Source organism: Hippocampus zosterae, chromosome 8, assembly GCF_025434085.1.
Source record: "Hippocampus zosterae strain Florida chromosome 8, ASM2543408v3, whole genome shotgun sequence".
Taxonomy (NCBI): Eukaryota; Metazoa; Chordata; class Actinopteri; order Syngnathiformes; family Syngnathidae; genus Hippocampus; species Hippocampus zosterae.
The window spans coordinates 4,469,443-4,487,223 of record NC_067458.1 but is presented as its reverse complement, the minus strand read 5'-3'; the positions used below and the strand labels follow the sequence as shown (position 1 = coordinate 4,487,223).

Below are 17,781 nucleotides of genomic sequence, written 5' to 3'. Positions count from 1 at the left end.
TCAAGCAGGCCCATCGCGTGTGGAGGGAGACCAGGGCAGCCCTGTCGCGTACCGCCACCAGAAACCAGCAGATTGCAAATCGGAGACGTCGCCCGGCACCAAGCTATCAGGTGGGGCAGAAGGGGTGGCTGTCGACTAGGGATCTGCGTCTGGCTGGTACCTCGTGCAAGTTGGGGGCTCGCTTCACGGGACCGTTCGTGGTGGAGTCTGTCTTGAGCCCCATCTCTGTCAAGCTCCGGTTGCCGCCCACCATGAAGGTCGACCCAGTTTTCCACGTTTCCCTGCTTAAACCGGTGGCTCCTGTCCTTGGCCTGGCCAGCAGGTGGCAGACTTTCTGGCTGCACACCTGCTGCCAATCTTTCAATTAAGGAACTGTGTATTTAAGGACCAACAATGTGACTGGTGGTTGTCGGAGTATTGTTTATGCCTTGATGCTTCCTTGCCCACAGACTCTTTACTATTGATCTCGTTGTGTTTCGCATTTGAACTCTCGTCCCATTTATTGCGTAAGTATGGCTTTGTGTTGTGATTTGGCTTTTTCTTGCGTGTAGTTGATTCATTGTTTTTTTGTTTGTATTCTCGGTTCTTGTTTTCCTCTCTTGCCTTTTGTGCAAGCGCTTTTTGTTATTCGTTTTTGTGCTCCCTGGTCCGTGTTTTGACCAGCGCTTTATGTTACTACTTTGTCGGTGCGAATATTTTTTGCTTCTGAGACCTTGTCTGGCGCCTACACTTTTGGGTTACAAAACTTGATTCGGTTAGTCAGAATCGTGACACTTCCTATGCATTAATTTGTCAATGATTAAATTAGGGCTGTGTCAATTACTTGCATTTCGTTGCTATTCATAGGAGAGCTGTGTTCCTATCCTGTGACTGGCAAGGATTTTTTGCACACCTTATCTGGTTCATAGGTGTCGTCATGGTCACATGCCCGTGCATCTGGATCCGTTAATGCGTGCAGCAGCAGTTTAGTGATTTCGGGACCTTCTAGACCGGGCAGTGCTGCAGCTACATGGAGAGGAAAAAGGCCTTTTCTCTACAACACAATGAAATTATACGATTTTTTTTAAATGTGGACAAAGTTGTTTAACACCATCGTTAGTATGGGGATACATTGTTGAAACCAGTGTTAGGAAAATATAAAATATAAAAATATCAATTGCACAAATAAATTCAAACGTTGGGACCTGATTCCAAATGGAATGCTACCTCAGGTGGGAGAGAAATATCTGTTTGAGCTCCACACAGAAGATGTTTCCTGACAGTCTTAGTATCTGCTGCCAAAATGGCCAAAAAGATGACAGGTAACGGGACTCTCGAGGTGTTAGGGTCAGCTCCTCGATCCAAGAGCAGATTCAATGTGGTCAAGCGAACACGGTGCCTGGTGAAACATACCCATGCAATGAGTCTACCTGGCGGCCTCATGAGGGTAAAAACACGACATGAAATAAGCGGTGGCATACTCAAACTTCATTGCCGCCATTTTGCGAACAGTCTCCTCAGTTTCACCAGAATGCTGCTGAAACCAAGCGTGACTAAGAGCTTCAGCTGCTCCCTGCAGAACTCTCTCTGTGACGTGGATGCCGTAGCTGTACATGCAGCAGGCAGAGTCAAAACAACGTGCTGGGTTATTTTTGTTGGTGTCCTGCTGCAGGGTTGGATAAAGACAACACAGTCAGTTTAAAGAGCGGATTGAAAGGTATTTCATTTTTGAGACCTTTGTGGTCTATACCTTAGCAGTTTTTGATGAATATTCTTTCCACTTCACACTGCCTAGTACAATATGGCCCTCCTTCACCTCAACGGAGCGTTCGGAAAGCAGCACCTTCTCCTCATTGCCCTTATCATCCTTATCCCTTCCTTCAACTTCTATGTAATCTCTTATCTTATCACCACCATCTAATTTGCCATCTTCCCTTCTGGTTCTTACCTTTCCCCTAACTTTCTTACTGTGCAGGGAACGTTTAGTCGACTCCCCCTGTTTAGTCGACTCCGCCTGTCTAATCTGATGACATACAGAAGTAGATGCCACCTGAAAAGATATTATATACACAATCAGAGGTCAAAATGACAAACATATTCATGAAGTAACACAATACAATGAATTCCGAAAGTATTCAGACCCTTCCTTTAATAGATTTTCAAGAGTAATGTTGCAACTTTGTTGAAATATGAACAATCCGTCAAATTTACACTCACTACACGCTGGATCAAGCCATATTACATGTAGCAAAAACAGTTTTTGGTAACTTACTGAAAAAATTAACTTTAAATACATATACAGTACATACACACAGATCCTTTCCATTTTGTTTATAATCTTGAGAACAGCATTCAGTGTTGTCAACCATTTAAACAATGCAATATGGTTCAATTCGGACAGTCTGAACCAACACAGTCTAATGCAGGGGTTGGGCACTCGGGTTCCTCGCGAGCCATATCCTGCCTGCTTTAGATCTCTCCCTACTCCAACAAACCTTATTCAATTGATCATGATAATTTCAGGCTGCTGCAGAGCTCATTGATTAGCCAATTTGTCACGTTTCAGTTTTGCGGTCTGGCCAGCAGGTGGCATGAGCGGACTTTCTAGCGCACCTGCTGCCAATCTGTAATCACTAGATTCAGTATTTAAGGACTCCACCGTCATGCACCTGTTGTGGGAGTATTGTCTATGGCATTGCTCTTTCGCTGTTCCTTGACTAGTTGGCTTTTGGCTTTTGACTTTTGACTCGTCGTGATTTCGCATTGTATTTCTCCCGTTATAGAGTAAGTACTGGTTTGTTTTGGTGATTTGGCTTTCGTGCATGTATTGGTGATACATTGTTTTTCGTTTCTATTTACGGTCTTTATTTTTCCTTCCTTGCTCTTTTGTGCCAGCACTTTTTGTTACTCGCTTTAGATTTTGCCTTCTGGTTCTTATTGTGGACCAGCGCTTTATGTTCTCTCCTTATTTGGTGCGATTGTTACATTAAACTTTATTTTTTCCTACGGAGAACTTGTTTTCGTCTACACTTTTTGGATCCCCCCTAACTCGATTTATCCGAGATATAACACAATCGTTTGAATCAAGCGTGTTGAAGTAGACAAAGATCTACAACAACCCGGAAGTAGCTCTCGAGAAAGTGGAGTTTCCCTACCTCTGGTCTAGTGTAATGTAATGCTAACGGGGAAATCCAATGGGGTCTGAATTCTTCCAGAATTTATTATAAATAGTATCTACTTGTGTAGTTACTTGTGTTTTGGAAATGAGCCCATCAAATGTGTATAGAGACTGAAAAGGGTAGTAGAGTACGTGACACACAGCCAACGCCGACATTCCCTCGGAATTCACCTTGTCAATGTCAGCACCCAAATCTAACAACAATTGGACTACATCATTATGGCAGTTCACCTGAAAGAAAGAAAAATGTGACAAGATGTATGATATTAACTTCAAAAACAAGCCAGTTCAAACCCAATTGTTTGTAAATGAAATTTAAAAAAAAACACTAGGATAAAGAAATTCATTGTGTTTTACTGTGGCAGCAATCAGTGCAGTGTGCCCCTGAGAATCGGCTACATCAGGGTGAATAAGGCCATCTAGGAGTATCTCCAAAATGGCCGGTCCTTTTCCGACAGAAGCCTGATGGATCAATAACTCTGATGTGACTTCCAAATGTCCTTTAGGACCAAAACGGTCCCTTTCCATTGAGAGAACTCCTGCAACATCCCAATCTAAAGTTTCAGCCTGTTGTCTGAGAGATACACACAGATATGACTACATTTCCTTTTTAAATCATACAGTCGTGCGTGTAAAAACACGTAGTTGTTTTCCATGTTTTTTGTGACAGGTTTCACTATTTTTCTGACCTGTGTTTGTAAATGTGAGCCAGCAAACGGGCTTGTAAGGGCAGACTCGCATGTGGTTCTCGTTTATAGCCTTCATATCCATGAGAATCAGGTTCCCACAGTTCGCCATAAAAATGTTCATCAAACTCTCTTCTACGTCCTGGGGGCAAGGGTAGGTGGTCACCATCTGTGGAATAATTCTCAATGCCACATGGTAAGGCATTATTTCTGTCATGAAGCAGCCAACTCTCATCTGTGTCTACCTGGAGATACACACGTGGACAAAATGTAGATTAGCGTCTGTTAATGAAAGTATAATCCATCCATCCAACCATTATCTACCACTTATCCAGGGGTCAGGTCGTGGAGGCAGCAGCTTCAGCAGGGAACCCAGACTTCCCTCTCCCCAGCCACTTCTTCCAACTTTTCCAGGCACTTCTTCATCAAAGGTAGGTGTGTCAGTGGAACTGAGTAGGTTTTCGAAATGTTCTCCCCACCGACTCACAACGTCCCCACTTGGGGTCAGCAGCACCCAATCCCCACTACATACAGTACAATGTTAATGGTGCACTGCTGCCCTCTCCTAAGACACTAGATGGCGGACCAAAAATCCTCAAAGTTGTCCATGTTTCCATGGCCTCGTCAAACTCGTCCCATGCCCAGGTTTTTGCCTCAGCGATTGCCGAAGCTGCATTATACTTGGCCAGCCCATATCTGTCAGCTACCCACAGGACAAAAAGCCTAATAGGACTCTTTCTTCACTCCGCCGGCATCACTGATTATCGTGTCCAGCATTTGGGGAAGGGGACTACTGCCCTGACTGGCACTGACCACCTTACAGCTCCAATTGACAACCTCAACAGTGGAGGCACAGAACATATCAACAATGGAGACACAGAACATGATTCACTCGGACTAAATGTCCCCTGCTTCACTGGGGACGTGGGCGAAGTTCTGCCGGAAGTGGCAGTTGAAAATCTTTTTGATAGAGGATTCTGCCAGACATTCCCACCAAAACCACCAAAACGGTATGCTTGGGTCGGGCTGGCATTTTCTCCCACTATCGAATCCAACGCACCACTAGCTGATGATCAGTCGACAGCTCCGCCCCTCCCTTCATCCGAGTGTCCAAAACATGTGGCGGCAAATCCGTGAACTCAACTACAATATTGATCATCAAACTGCGTACGGCCTTCGGTGTCTTGGTGCCAAATGCACATATGGACACCCTTATGTTTTAACCTGTTGTTTGTTATGGACAATATGTGACAAGCACTCCAGTAACAGAACATCATTCAGGTTGAGATTGTGAGTGTGTTCCTTCCAATCACGCCCTTCCAGGTCTCACTGTCATTGCCCATGTGAGCATTAAAGTCCACCAGTAGAACGCTGGAGTCCCCAGTGGAAGCGCTCTACAGCACACCCTCCAAGGACTCCAACATGGATGGGTACTCTGAACTGTGGGTTTGCTGCATAGGCACAATCGTCAGGATCCATTCCCCCACCCAAAGGCGGAGGAAGGCTAACCTCTCATTCACTGTGGCAAACCCCAATATACTGGCGCCAAAAGTATGCCCACAGCTGTTTTGCACATCTCACCGTGGGCAACTCCAGAGCAGAAGAGTGTCCAACCCCTCTCGAGAGGAATGGTATCAGAGCCCGAACGGTGTGTGACGACAGTGATCAGTCGCCATTGCTCTTCGTTTATCGCGGCTGCACGACATCGCGTTTTTTTTCCAAAGTCCAGTACACAGAAACAAATTCCAAATGACTCAAGAGGTTTTGGACATGGCTGTACGCATGATTGGTTCCCAGCGCGACATCGACCAATGACAGCACGAGTGGATTTATCCCATGAGCTGATTGGCTGCGCATCTTCGCAGCCCCGCCTAACACCTCCCCTTGTGTCTCATCACGCGGTTGACTCTTTGATCAGTGTCTCCTCACACTGTTGTGTTTGCCATGTACATGGCCGGGAATGAGGGGGGGAAGCGACAGAGAGAGAGACAGAGAGGGTGATTGGGCTTGCCCTAAAAAAGAAGCTCTCTTCGCCTCCTCCTCATCAATACCAATTGTCTTATCATAAACACACCCCCTCAGCGGGGATAGCTGGCCAGCAACTACCTGGAAGCTAACGGCGGATCCACTGTCCGAGCATAAAGTGAGAGTAACACAAGTCTCTTTGTCTCTCTCAGAAGGCAGGACTGATGAATCTGAATTACTGTATAAGGTTTTATAATTAAAGAAGTAAATGCATGTACTGCTGTAGTCTTTGTCTCAAATATGTAAAGTATAAATATTGTTTACATATTTCAAACAGACTGGTACCCGCATACACTGACACAAAAATTCCAACACTCCATCGAGGTTTTTCACTTATTGTGGCAGGGTCCCTGTCCCCATTAACCGCGATAAGTGAGGGAACACTGTTTATATCAGGGGTGCCCATGAGGTAGATCCTGATCTACCGGTAGATCTAAGACAGGTCCCAAGTAGATCCTAGGAGTGTTGAGAAGAAAAAAAACAAACAACCATTTGTGTGTCTTTGTACATGTTAGTAATATATTTTTTGTGTTAATATACCCTTCACACTAATAATCTTATCAGTCTCATTTTCACAAAAAATAAAATAAAGCAGGTAAATCTTAAATTTGTGTGTGTGCGTGTGTGCGTGCGTGTGTGTGTGTGCGTGCGCGCGCCGGTAAGGGTAGATCCCGGGAGGTTAGTTGATCGAAAAGTAGATCTTCGATCCAAAACGTTTGGGCACCCCTGGTTTATATAGTTGGAACTTATCTGCCTTGCACACCAGCTCGAGCTCCTTCCCTGCCAGAGAGGTGAAATTCCATGTCCCAAGAGGTAGTTTATGTAGCCGGGGTTCGGAATGCCAAGGTCCCTGCCTTTTGCCGCTGCCCAGCTCACAGGGCACCTGACCCCTTTGGCCCTTCCCACAGGTTGTGAGCCCATGTGAATGCATGCCAGGCCACTAGCGGGCCCCACCTCCAAAATCACAATGAAAAGAATAATAGTAATAACACATTTAAAATTAATTGAACGGATAAAAATCCAATGCATTGGTGAATTGCAGATCAAACAAACTTTGAATATGAATGTTTAAAAAAATAAAATAGAGAGATAAATCACAACAGCTCTAATCGCAAGCTGCAAATTGTAGACTGCTGACCGCTCAGAACTTCCGGTGATGCACGGCATGCACCATCGTACGTTTTTTTTTATGTGTGTGTGTGTGTGTGTATGTGTGTGTATATATATATATATATATATATAAAAAAAATCCTCATCTCACCCCTCGGGTGGTGTCCGTCCCTCATTCAGCTCGGGTCCTCTACCAGAGGCCAGGAAGCTTGAGGGATCTGCGCAGTATCCTTGCTGTTCCCAGCACTGCACATTTCTGGACTGAGATGTCGATGTTGTTCCCGGGATCTGTTGCAACCACTCATCTAGTTTGGGGGTCACTGCCCCGAGTGCTCCGACCACCACAGGCACGACTGTCACCTTTACCTTCCAGGCTCTCTCCAGCTCCCCTCTGAGCCCTTGGTATTTCTCGAGTTTCTCATGTTCCTCCTTCCTGATGTTTCCATCACTTGGGACCGCTACATCCACTACAACGGCTTTCCTCTGCCCTTTATCTATGATCACGATATCTGGTTGGTTCGCCATTACCATCTTGTCAGTCTGGATCTGGAAGTCCCACAGGATCTTCGCTCTGTCATTCTCCACCACCTTCGGAGGTGTTTCCCATTTTGACCTTGGGGTTTCCAGTCCATACTCCGCACAGATGTTTCAGTAGACTATGCCAGCCACCTGGTTATGGCGTTCCATGTAGGCTTTCCCTGCCAGCATCTTACACCCTGCAGTTATGTGTTGGATCGTCTCAGGTGACTCTTTGCACAATCTACACCTTGGGTCTTGTCTGGTGTGGTATATCTGGGCCTCGATGGCTCTGGTGCTCAAGGCCTGCTCCTGAGCAGCCAGGATGAGTGCCTCTGTGCTGTCCTTCAGGCCAACCCTCTCTAGCCACTGATAGGACTTCTTGAGATCAGCCACTTCAGTTATGGTCCGGTGGTACATCCCGTGTAGGGGCTTGTCTTCCCATGATGGTCCCTCTTCCAGCGCCTCATCTTCTGTTCCCCATTGTCTGAGACATTCTCTGAGTACGTCATCCGTTGGAGCCTTCTCCTTGACGTATTCATGGAGCTTGGATGTTTCATCCTGGACAGTGGCTCTCACACTCACTAGTCCCCGGCCTCCTTCCTTTCGGCTTGCGTACAGTCTCAGTGTGCTGGATTTGGGATGGAACCCTCCATGCATGGTTAGGAGCTTTCGGGTCTTAACGTCCGTGGTCTGAATCTCTTCCTTTGGCCACCTTATTATTCCTGAAGGGTATCTGATCACTGGCAGGGCATAGCTGTTTAATGCCCGGGTCTTATTCTTGCCATTGAGCTGGCTTCTTAGGATTTGCCTCACTCATCCATCCATCCATCCATCTTCTACCGCTTATCCGGGGCCGGGTCGCGGGGGCAACAGCTTAGCAGGGAAGCCCACACTTCCCTCTCCCTAGCTACTTCTTCCAGCTCTCCCCGGGGGATCCCGAGGCGTTCCCAGGCCAGCTGGGTGACATAGTCTCTCCAGCATGGACTTGCCTCACTCGCTGGAGGTATTTGGCCGTAGCCGCTTTCCTTGTTGTCAGTTCGAGGTTGCCATTGGCTTGTGGTATACCGAGGTACTTGTAGCTGTCCTCAATGTCTGCTATTGTTCCTTCAGGGAATGAGACCCCTTCAGTGCGGACTACCTTTCCTCTCTTAGTCACCATCCGACTACATTTCTCAAGCCCGAATGACATCCCGATGTCGCTGCTGTAGATCCTGGTTGTGTGGATCAGGGAATCTATGTCCCTTTCGCTCTTAGCATACAGCTTTATGTCATCCATGTAGAGGAGGTGACTGATTGTAGCTCCATTTCTGAGGCGGTATCCATAGCCTGTCTTGGTGATTACTTGGCTTAGGGGGTTCAGTCCTGTGCAGAACAGCAGTGGGGAGAGTGCATCACCTTGGTATATGCCACATTTGATGGACACTTGGGTAAGTGGCTTGACATTGGCTTCAAGTGTGGTTTTCCACATCCTCATCGAGTTCGCAACAAAGGCTCTTAGGGTCCTGTTCACCTTATACAACTCCAAGCATTCAGTGATCCATGTATGTGGCATCGAGTCATAGGCTTTCTTGTAATCAATCCAAGCTGTGCACAGGTTGGTACGTCGGGACCTGCAGTCTTATGCGACTGTTCTGTCAGCCAGTAGCTGATGTTTGGCTCCTCTGGTATCTCTACCAATGCCCTTCTGCGCTTCATTCACGTATTGATCCATGTGTCCACTTATCTTAGCCGCAATGATGCCTGACATGAGCTTCCATGTTGTGGAGAGACAGGTTATTGGCCGGTAGTTGGATGGGACTGCACCCTTCGAGGGATCCTTCATGATCAGGATCGTTCGCCCTTCGGTTAGCCATTCTGGGTGAGTCCCATCCCTCAGCAGCTGGTTCATTTGTACTGCTAGGCGCTCATGGAGTGCTGTGAGTTTCTTTAGCCAGTAGGTGTGGATCATGTCCGCGCCTGGTGCTGTCCAGTTCTTCATATCTGAGACTCTTTCCTGTATGTCTGCCACTGTTATGGTAACTGGGTTCTGTTCAGGGAGGTTGCTGTGCTCCTCTCTCAGGGCATCAGCCATTGTGCACTGCTGTTATGTGCAACCTCCTTCTCCCATATGCCTTTCCAGTACCTTTCAGTTTCCAGTCTTGGTGGGTCAGCTCTGTTGTTAGGACCCTGCCACTGAGCGTACACTTTCGCAGGTTGTGTTGCGAACAGCCTGTTTATTCGTCTGGCCTCATTCTCTTTCGTGTACCGCTTTAGGCGACTGGACAAGGCTTGGAGCCTTTGTTTGGCAGTTTCGAGTGCTTCAGGTATGGTCATCTGGATGTACCTCTCGGGTATCGGCCTTTTCATCACACCTCTCTGGGCCTCCGTCAATTGACTCACATCTTTCCGGGCCGCCTTGATCTTAGCCTCCAACCGTCTTTTCCATGGTGGGTAACGTATCTCATGGCTTCCATGGTTGCTCTTATAGCCCAGAGTCTCCAGGATCACTGATGCTGAAGCGTATATCAGCTCATTGGTTTCTGTGATCGTTACGGTAGGGATCGCCCTCAGTGCTACATTCACACTTTCTGATCATGAAGGATCCCTCAAAGGGTGCAGCCCCATCCACCTATCGGCCAATAACCTGTCTCTCCACAACATGGAAGCTCATGTCAGGCATCATTGCGGCTAAGATAAGTGGACACATGGATCAATACATGAGCGAAGCACAGAAGGGCATTGGTAGAGATACCAGAGGAGCCAAACATCAGCTCCTGGTTGACAGAACAGTCACACAAGACTGCAGGTCCCGACGTACCAACCTGTGCACAGCCTGGATTGATTACAAGAAAGCCTATGACTCGATACCACATACATGGATCACTGAATGCTTGGAGTTGTATAAGGTGAACAGGACCCTCAGAGCCTTCGTTGCGAACTCGATGAGGATGTGGAAAACCACACTTGAAGCCAATGGAAAGCCACTTACCCAAGTGTCCATCAAATGTGGCATATATCAAGGTGATGCACTATCCCCACTGCTGTTCTGCATAGGACTGAACCCCCTAAGCCAAGTAATCACCAAGACAGGCTATGGATACCGCCTCAGAAATGGAGCTACAATCAGTCACCTCCTCTACATGGATGACATAAAGCTTTATGCTAAGAGCGAAAGGGACATAGATTCCCTGATCCACACAACCAGGATCTACAGCAGCGACATCGGGATGTCATTCGGGCTTGAGAAATGCAGTCGGATGGTGACTAAGAGAGGAAAGGTAGTCCGCACTGAAGGGGTCTCACTCCCTGAAGGAACAATAGCAGACATTGAGGACAGCTACAAGTACCTTGGTATACCACAAGCCAATGGCAACCTCGAACTGGCAACAAGGAAAGCGGCTACGGCCAAATACCTCCTGCGAGTGAGGCAAGTCCTAAGAAGCCAGCTCAATGGCAAGAATAAGACCCGGGCAATAAACAGCTATGCCCTGCCAGTGATCAGATACCCTGCAGGAATAATAAGGTGGCCAAAGGAAGAGATTCAGACCACGGATGTTAAGACCCGAAAGCTCCTAACCATGCATGGAGGGTTCCATCCCAAATCCAGCACCCTGAGACTGTACGCAAGTCGAAAGGATGGAGGCCGGGGACTAGTGAGTGTGAGAGCCACTGTCCAGGATGAAACATCCAAGCTCCATGAATACATCAAGGAGAAGGCTCCAACGGATGACATACTCAGAGAATGTCTCAGACAATGGGGAACAGAAGATGAGCCGCTGGAAGAGGGAGCATCATGGGAGGACAAGCCCCTACACGGGATGTACCACCGGACCATAACTGAAGTGGCTGATCTCAAGAAGTCCTATCAGTGGCTAGAGAGGGCTGGCCTGAAGGACAGCACAGAGGCACTCATCCTGGCTGCTCAGGAGCAGGCCTTGAGCACCAGAGCCATCGAGGCCCAGATATACCACACCAGACAAGACCCAAGGTGTAGGTTGTGCAAAGAGGCACCTGAGACGATCCAACACATAACTGCAGGGTGTAAGATGCTGGCATGGAAAGCCTACATGGAACGCCATAACCAGGTGGCTGGCATAGTCTACCGAAACATCTGTGCGGAGTATGGACTGGAAACCCCAAGGTCAAAATGGGAAACACCTCCGAAGGTGGTGGAGAATGACAGAGCGAAGATCCTGTGGGACTTCCAGATCCAGACTGACAAGATGGTAATGGCGAACCAACCAGATATCGTGATCATAGATAAAGGGCAGAGGAAAGCCGTTGTAGTGGATGTAGCAGTCCCAAGTGATGGAAACATCAGGAAGAAGGAACATGAGAAACTCGAGAAATACCAAGGGCTCAGAGAGGAGCTGGAGAGAGCCTGGAAGGTAAAGGTGACAGTCGTGCCTGTGGTGGTCGGAGCACTCGGGGCAGTGACCCCCAAACTAGATGAGTGGTTGCAACAGATCCCGGGAACAACATCGGACATCTCAGTCCAGAAATGTGCAGTGCTGGGAACAGCAAGGATACTGCGCAGAACCCTCAAGCTTCCTGGCCTCTGGTAGAGGACCCGAGCTGAATGAGGGACGGACACCACCCGAAGGGTGAGATGAGGATTTATTTTTTTTTTTATATATATATATTTTTTTGTTTGTTTGTTTGTTTGTTTGTTTTTTCCAAGATGGCGCCCGAGTAGGCAGCCTTCAGCAAGTGCTCTTCAAGAGCCTTGCTTTTTTGTTCTTTTTTGCTGTTTTTGTCTTTTGTTTTGTCACATGTTGTTTGTTGTTTCATTGTGTGGACCTGATATGGACTGTTTTCAGCGCTTTTTGGCCACGACATTCGTCAAAGGAGCAGTATCTGTGCTTGGTGGTTGCGCCTTCTCGGCAGCACGCCTGTACAAGCACACATTGGGATGAATGTCAGCGCCATTGACTGTCGGTGCTGGACAGACCTGGGGCGCTTGTGTTTTTTGCGCCAGTAATGGGCAGCATTTTTCACAACCCCGATTTGTTCAGTGGCTATGTCAGCGCTGTCGGACAGTCGGCGTTGGTGCGGCTGGATGGATGGCCGCTGAAGTTGAGGATGAGGAGAGAGGAGCGTTGGCGAAGAGCGCCGATGCGTATTTGGAACCGTGAGTTGCCGCTTGGAATTGAAGTGGATTTCCATGGGACAGGAGAAGTGAACCAATCTCTTTTTTCGTCAATGGATGCTACAGCTTCTTGTTGACTTTGAAACTTAGCTTGTAGCCGACGTGTGCACATTTTGAGCATGACGTCTCTGATCCACTGGTTGAAGGACACTTTGATTCTCTCCTCTTTCATCTCAAACCGCTTCAAACAACAAAGCGTGTGACGGAAAAGTGGTTAGGACTGCACGACTGTCCGTGTTTTATGTTATGTGTTGTGTTTATTATTTTACTTTATGTTAACTGTTTTGTGAAGCGCTTTGTTACAGCTGCCGCTGTTGTGAAAGCGCTATATAAATCAGAATGTATTGTATTGTATTGTATTGTATTGTATTGTATATACAGTATATATATATATATATATTAGAGCTGTCAAACGATTAAAATATTTAATCTAATTAAAAATGCAACTGTCATAATTAACTCAAATGAACAAAAAAATTAATCGGGATTAGTTACACATTTTTTATCGTTTCCCCATTTTAATGCTCTCATCAACATGGAATCATGAATCAGTTTTCTATGTGCCAAATGAAAATATTTACTGAAATAACAATTTCGATTTTCAATTTTACATGAACATTTTTCACTTGGTGCAGTTATTCACACATAATCACTCACACAATATTACTGTCCATCAATAACGGTGAAAAAAATATTTTGTCACACAACAGCTGCTTTAACAGCTTTTTTTATGAAATCAAAACAGAGCAATATAACATTATAAAGTGCACATCTAAGGTAAACTAGTACTCAGCCTATAGTGGATTTAAACCATGGTTGCATACTTCGTTTTTCACAAGTTTGCTTTGAACACAGAAGTCTGTTTCTGTATGTTTGTTGAAGAATAACGAGACACCGGACACCAGTGTTCATTATGTGCCGCTGTATTCGAAATTGCCGGGCCGTACAAACAAGCACACGCACTTCCCCCGTGCTGCAGGGGCAAACCATTCTGAAAGTGGGGGGGGTTTCACTCCCCCTAACACAGTCAGGCTATGTTGATTGTGTTGGTCCTTCTTGCGCGGAAGTCTCTCTACGGTTTTGTGTAGACCTCATTTCAAATGACTACACTTGGTTCGATGACAACACTGGAGACGTTTTACTTTCGCTAAGTCGCTACCTCTGTAGCGCACTGTCACTGTCAGACGAACACAGAGAAGCTCCACCCGCTCTATTTATATGGACACGGAACGCTGTACCTTTCCACACAAAATAGTTCCAAACAAGTAACAATCGCGTCAGTGGCATACATCGTATACCTGTATGATACAGAGAGAGAGAAGAACAGATAACTTTGGTCTTTTCAGTGGAGCAATATGGCAACTATTTAATGGTAAACTGTCCATTCATAAACTCTTTTAAGTATCCGTTTTCGGTGTCTCGCGCTGCCGTTGCTGGCAAAACAGACATGGGCGTGGACTTCTGCAGCGCGCTTGTTGTTTTGTTTCTGGTGTATTTATAGAGCAACGTAACATCCGCCTGTGACGTGTGCCGCGTTAATCTCGCGAAAAAAAAATTTAATCCTGTTAAAATTCATTTAAATTAATGCCAATAAAAATGTGCTAAACTGACAGCTCTAATGTATATATATATATATATATATATATATATATTTAAATCACCAAGACAGGCTATGGATAATACCGCTTCAGAAATGGAGCTACGATCAGTCACCTCCTCTACATGGATGACAAAGCTGTATGCTAAGAGCGAAAGGGACATAGACTCCCTGATCCACACAACCAGGATCTACAGCAGCGACATCGGGATGTCATACGGGCTTGAGAAATGTAGTCGGATGGTGACTAAGAGAGGAAAGGTAGTCCGCATTGAAGGTGTCTCACTCCCTGAAGGAACAATAGCAGACATTGAGGACAGCTACAAGTACCTCGGTATACCACAAGCCCTGGCAACAAAGCAACAAGGAAAGCGGCTACGGCCAAATACCTCCAGCGAGTGAGGCAAGTCCTAAGAAGCCAGCTCATTGGCAAAATAAGACCCGGGCAATAAACAGCTATGCCCTGCCAGTGGTCAGATACCCTGCAGGAATAATAAGGTGGCCAAAGGAAGAGATTCAGACCACAGACGTTAAGACCCGAAAGCTCCTAACCATGCATGGAGGGTTCCATCCCAAATCCAGCATCCTGAGACTGAACGCAAGTCGAAAGTAAGGAGGCCGGGGACTAGTGAGTGTGACAGCCACTATCCAGGATGAAACATCCAAGCTCCATGAATACATCAAGGAGAAGGCTCCAATGGATGACGTACTCAGAGAATGTCTCAGACAATGGGGAACAGAGGATGAGGCGCTGGAAGAGGGACCATCATGGGAGGACAAGCCCCTACACAGGACGTACCACTGGACCATAACTGAAGTGGCTGATCTCAAGAAGTCCTATCAGTGGCTCGAGAGTCCTGGCCTGAAGGACAGCACTGAGGCACTCATCCTGGGTGCTCAGGAGCAGGCCTTGAGCACCAGAGCCATCGAGGCCCAGATATACCACACCAGACAAGACCCAAGGTGTAGGTTGTGCAAAGAGGCACCTGAGACGATCCAACACATAACTGCAAGGTGTGAGATGCTGGCAGGGAAAGCCTTCATGGAACGCCATAAACAGGTGACTAGCATAGTCTTCCAAAACATCTGTGGGGAATATGGACTGGAAACCCCAATGTCAAATGGGAAACACCTCCGAAGGTGGTGGAGAATGACAGAGCGAAGATCCTGTGGGACTTCCAGATCCAGACTGACAAGAAGGTAATGGCGAACCAACCAGATATCGTGATCATAGATAAAGGGCAGAGGAAAGCCGTTGTAGTGGACGTAGCGGTCCCAAGTGATGGAAACATCAGAAAGAAGGACCACGAGAAACTCGAGAAATACCAAGGGCTCAGAGAGGAGCTGGAGAGAGCCTGGAAGGTAAAGGTGACAGTCGTTCCTGTGGTGGTCGGAGCACTCGGGGCAGCGACCCCAAACTAGATGAGTGGTTGCAACAGATCCCGGGAACAACATCGGACATCTCAGTCCAGAAATGTGCAGTGCTGGGAATAGCACTGCACATTTGATACTGCGCAGAACCCAAAAGCTTCTTGGACTCTGGTAGAGGACCCGAGCTGAATGAGGGATGGTCACCACCCGAGGGGTGAGACGAGGATTTTTTTTTAATACACATACACACACACACACACACACACACACACACGTTTGTGAATAGGATGCTAAGGGTGCATTGTACACCAACACAAAATATATCATATTAATACATGCACACAATTTTTCTTCCCACATTTCCCCCCAAAAGCCCTCGCGGTCGACTTGGGACCAGTCCGCAGACTACCGGTCGACCACGATCGACTGTTTAGGCATTTCTGTACCAATACAATAAAACAATGTGTTATCATAGTTTTGTCTATTTTACAATTATTATAGATACTTATTTTACCTGACATTGAGAATGTGAGAAGATGTTTTGCTCCAAGTAAGCAGCATATTCAGTTAAGTTTTTGAGGCTGAAGCTGCTTTGTACAGAGTTACACAGTTGTATCAGATGCTTCCCATGCCATAGACCTACATCTTGACATCCTGTTGGCTCACTGAGCACACCTGGACCGAACCTTTGGTCAGCATGGTACAAACCCTGAAAAGGAGAGCAGTACTTTGTCAGCATTCATTACCATCTATAAAGTCAATTTCATCAAGGCCAGTGCTTTAAGTGGGCCGGTACACACCATTACGCACCAATACAGAGTACCAGAACTTCTCAATTTTAGCATCTAGCGTACAGGGACTTTTTATGCCGTACCGGGACTTCACATGAGGCAAGAGTACCCTCTCTTGTTCTATTCCTCTCTTGCACTTTGTGATACTCCTATGACTATACTGTACTACATTATCCAGTGTGCATGGATACATGCCAAATGCCCTTCCTTACCTTTGCGTGGCGGTCTCGCGAGTCGAGTGTGTTGCAGAAAAAGAACATGAGAAAGAATGAAGAGTGAAGAATGTCAACATAGGGCATGTTCGGAAATACACCCATACGCCACTCTGAGAGTGCGTGTGTACGAAGAGGCAGAGTGCGCTCCGCTCCCATTCATTTCTGGAGACAACCAGGACTGGTGCACCTTGTGCCCCTGGAGAGTTTAGGGAGTTCACAGGCACTCCGTTTTTGGTGCACTCTGAATAACCCATCCATTATCCAAAAAGAAAGTCAAATTTGAGCAACGGTGTGAGTTTCCCAAAAGTAAAAGTGAACCAGTGCACGCTCAAAGCATATTTCCAAATGTGCAGTATTTGAAGAAGTCTAAACTCTGAAAGAGTTATTTATGCATTCATTTCTGGAGACAACCAGGACTGGTGCACCTTGTGCCCCTGGAGAGTTTAGGGAGTTCACAGGCACTCCGTTTTTGGTGCACTCTGAATAACCCATCCATTATCCAAAAAGAAAGTCAAATTTGAGCAACGGTGTGAGTTTCCCAAAAGTAAAAGTGAACCAGTGCACGCTCAAAGCATATTTCCAAATGTGCAGTATTTGAAGAAGTCTAAACTCTGAAAGAGTTATTTATGCAGTCATTGATTGGAAACAAAAATGATGCCGTGGCTTCAAAAGTGTCAAAATAGAACACGGACGAATGATGAAGCGGACACAGGATGACACGTTCATCTTGCAAGTGAAGAACAGCCAGCTAACAGTAATGTTTGCGCTTCTGATTCACTTCTTGATGACAATAATAATTGCACAGAAGAAGAATGGCCAGACTGCTGGTTATATGACCAAATAAGATATCATTATTTATTTGTTATCTATTTATTTTTTATCATATTATCACTTATTAATTAACTTAATGATCTGCTGTTACCCATTGCCTATTTTACCTGGCAAAAGTTGAGTAAGGGAAGTGCCAGCACTTACTTTTTTCCCCACTTAAAGCACTGATTAAGGCTACCTTAAATGTGGCTCCATCAGGAAAAATGTGTTCTCCGTACCCCTCTCTCCAATTAAGGTAGAATTTGCCAACGAATTTGTTGCCTGTTGGCCAAGAGTACATTCCATCACCATGCCTGTAGTCTTTGTAGAAAGAACCCTCGTAGAACTGCACAGAGCAGGAACGGTGCAGAT

At 46.4% G+C, this 17,781-nt stretch overlaps 1 protein-coding gene across 5 annotated transcripts in view; it reads right to left on the bottom strand.

Moving 5' to 3' along the window:
• The window catches only part of LOC127605638 (ankyrin repeat and MYND domain-containing protein 1-like), a 33,392-nt gene that overhangs the window by 14,661 nt on the left and 950 nt on the right, over nt 1-17,781 (bottom strand). For 2 of the 5 annotated variants that reach the window (XM_052073347.1, XM_052073351.1), the window contains exons 2-10: nt 17,609-17,755; nt 16,108-16,302; nt 3,847-4,088; nt 3,515-3,731; nt 3,218-3,388; nt 1,730-2,029; nt 1,461-1,645; nt 1,207-1,378; nt 893-1,033 (exon numbers count right to left, since the gene is read on the bottom strand). In XM_052073347.1, coding sequence (XP_051929307.1) covers nt 893-1,033; nt 1,207-1,378; nt 1,461-1,645; nt 1,730-2,029; nt 3,218-3,388; nt 3,515-3,731; nt 3,847-4,088; nt 16,108-16,302; nt 17,609-17,755 — 1,770 coding nt within the window. The remainder of the gene's footprint in view (nt 1-892; nt 1,034-1,206; nt 1,379-1,460; nt 1,646-1,729; nt 2,030-3,217; nt 3,389-3,514; nt 3,732-3,846; nt 4,089-16,107; nt 16,303-17,608; nt 17,756-17,781) is intronic. The other 3 variants (XM_052073348.1, XM_052073349.1, XM_052073350.1) reach the window with 3 other exon arrangements.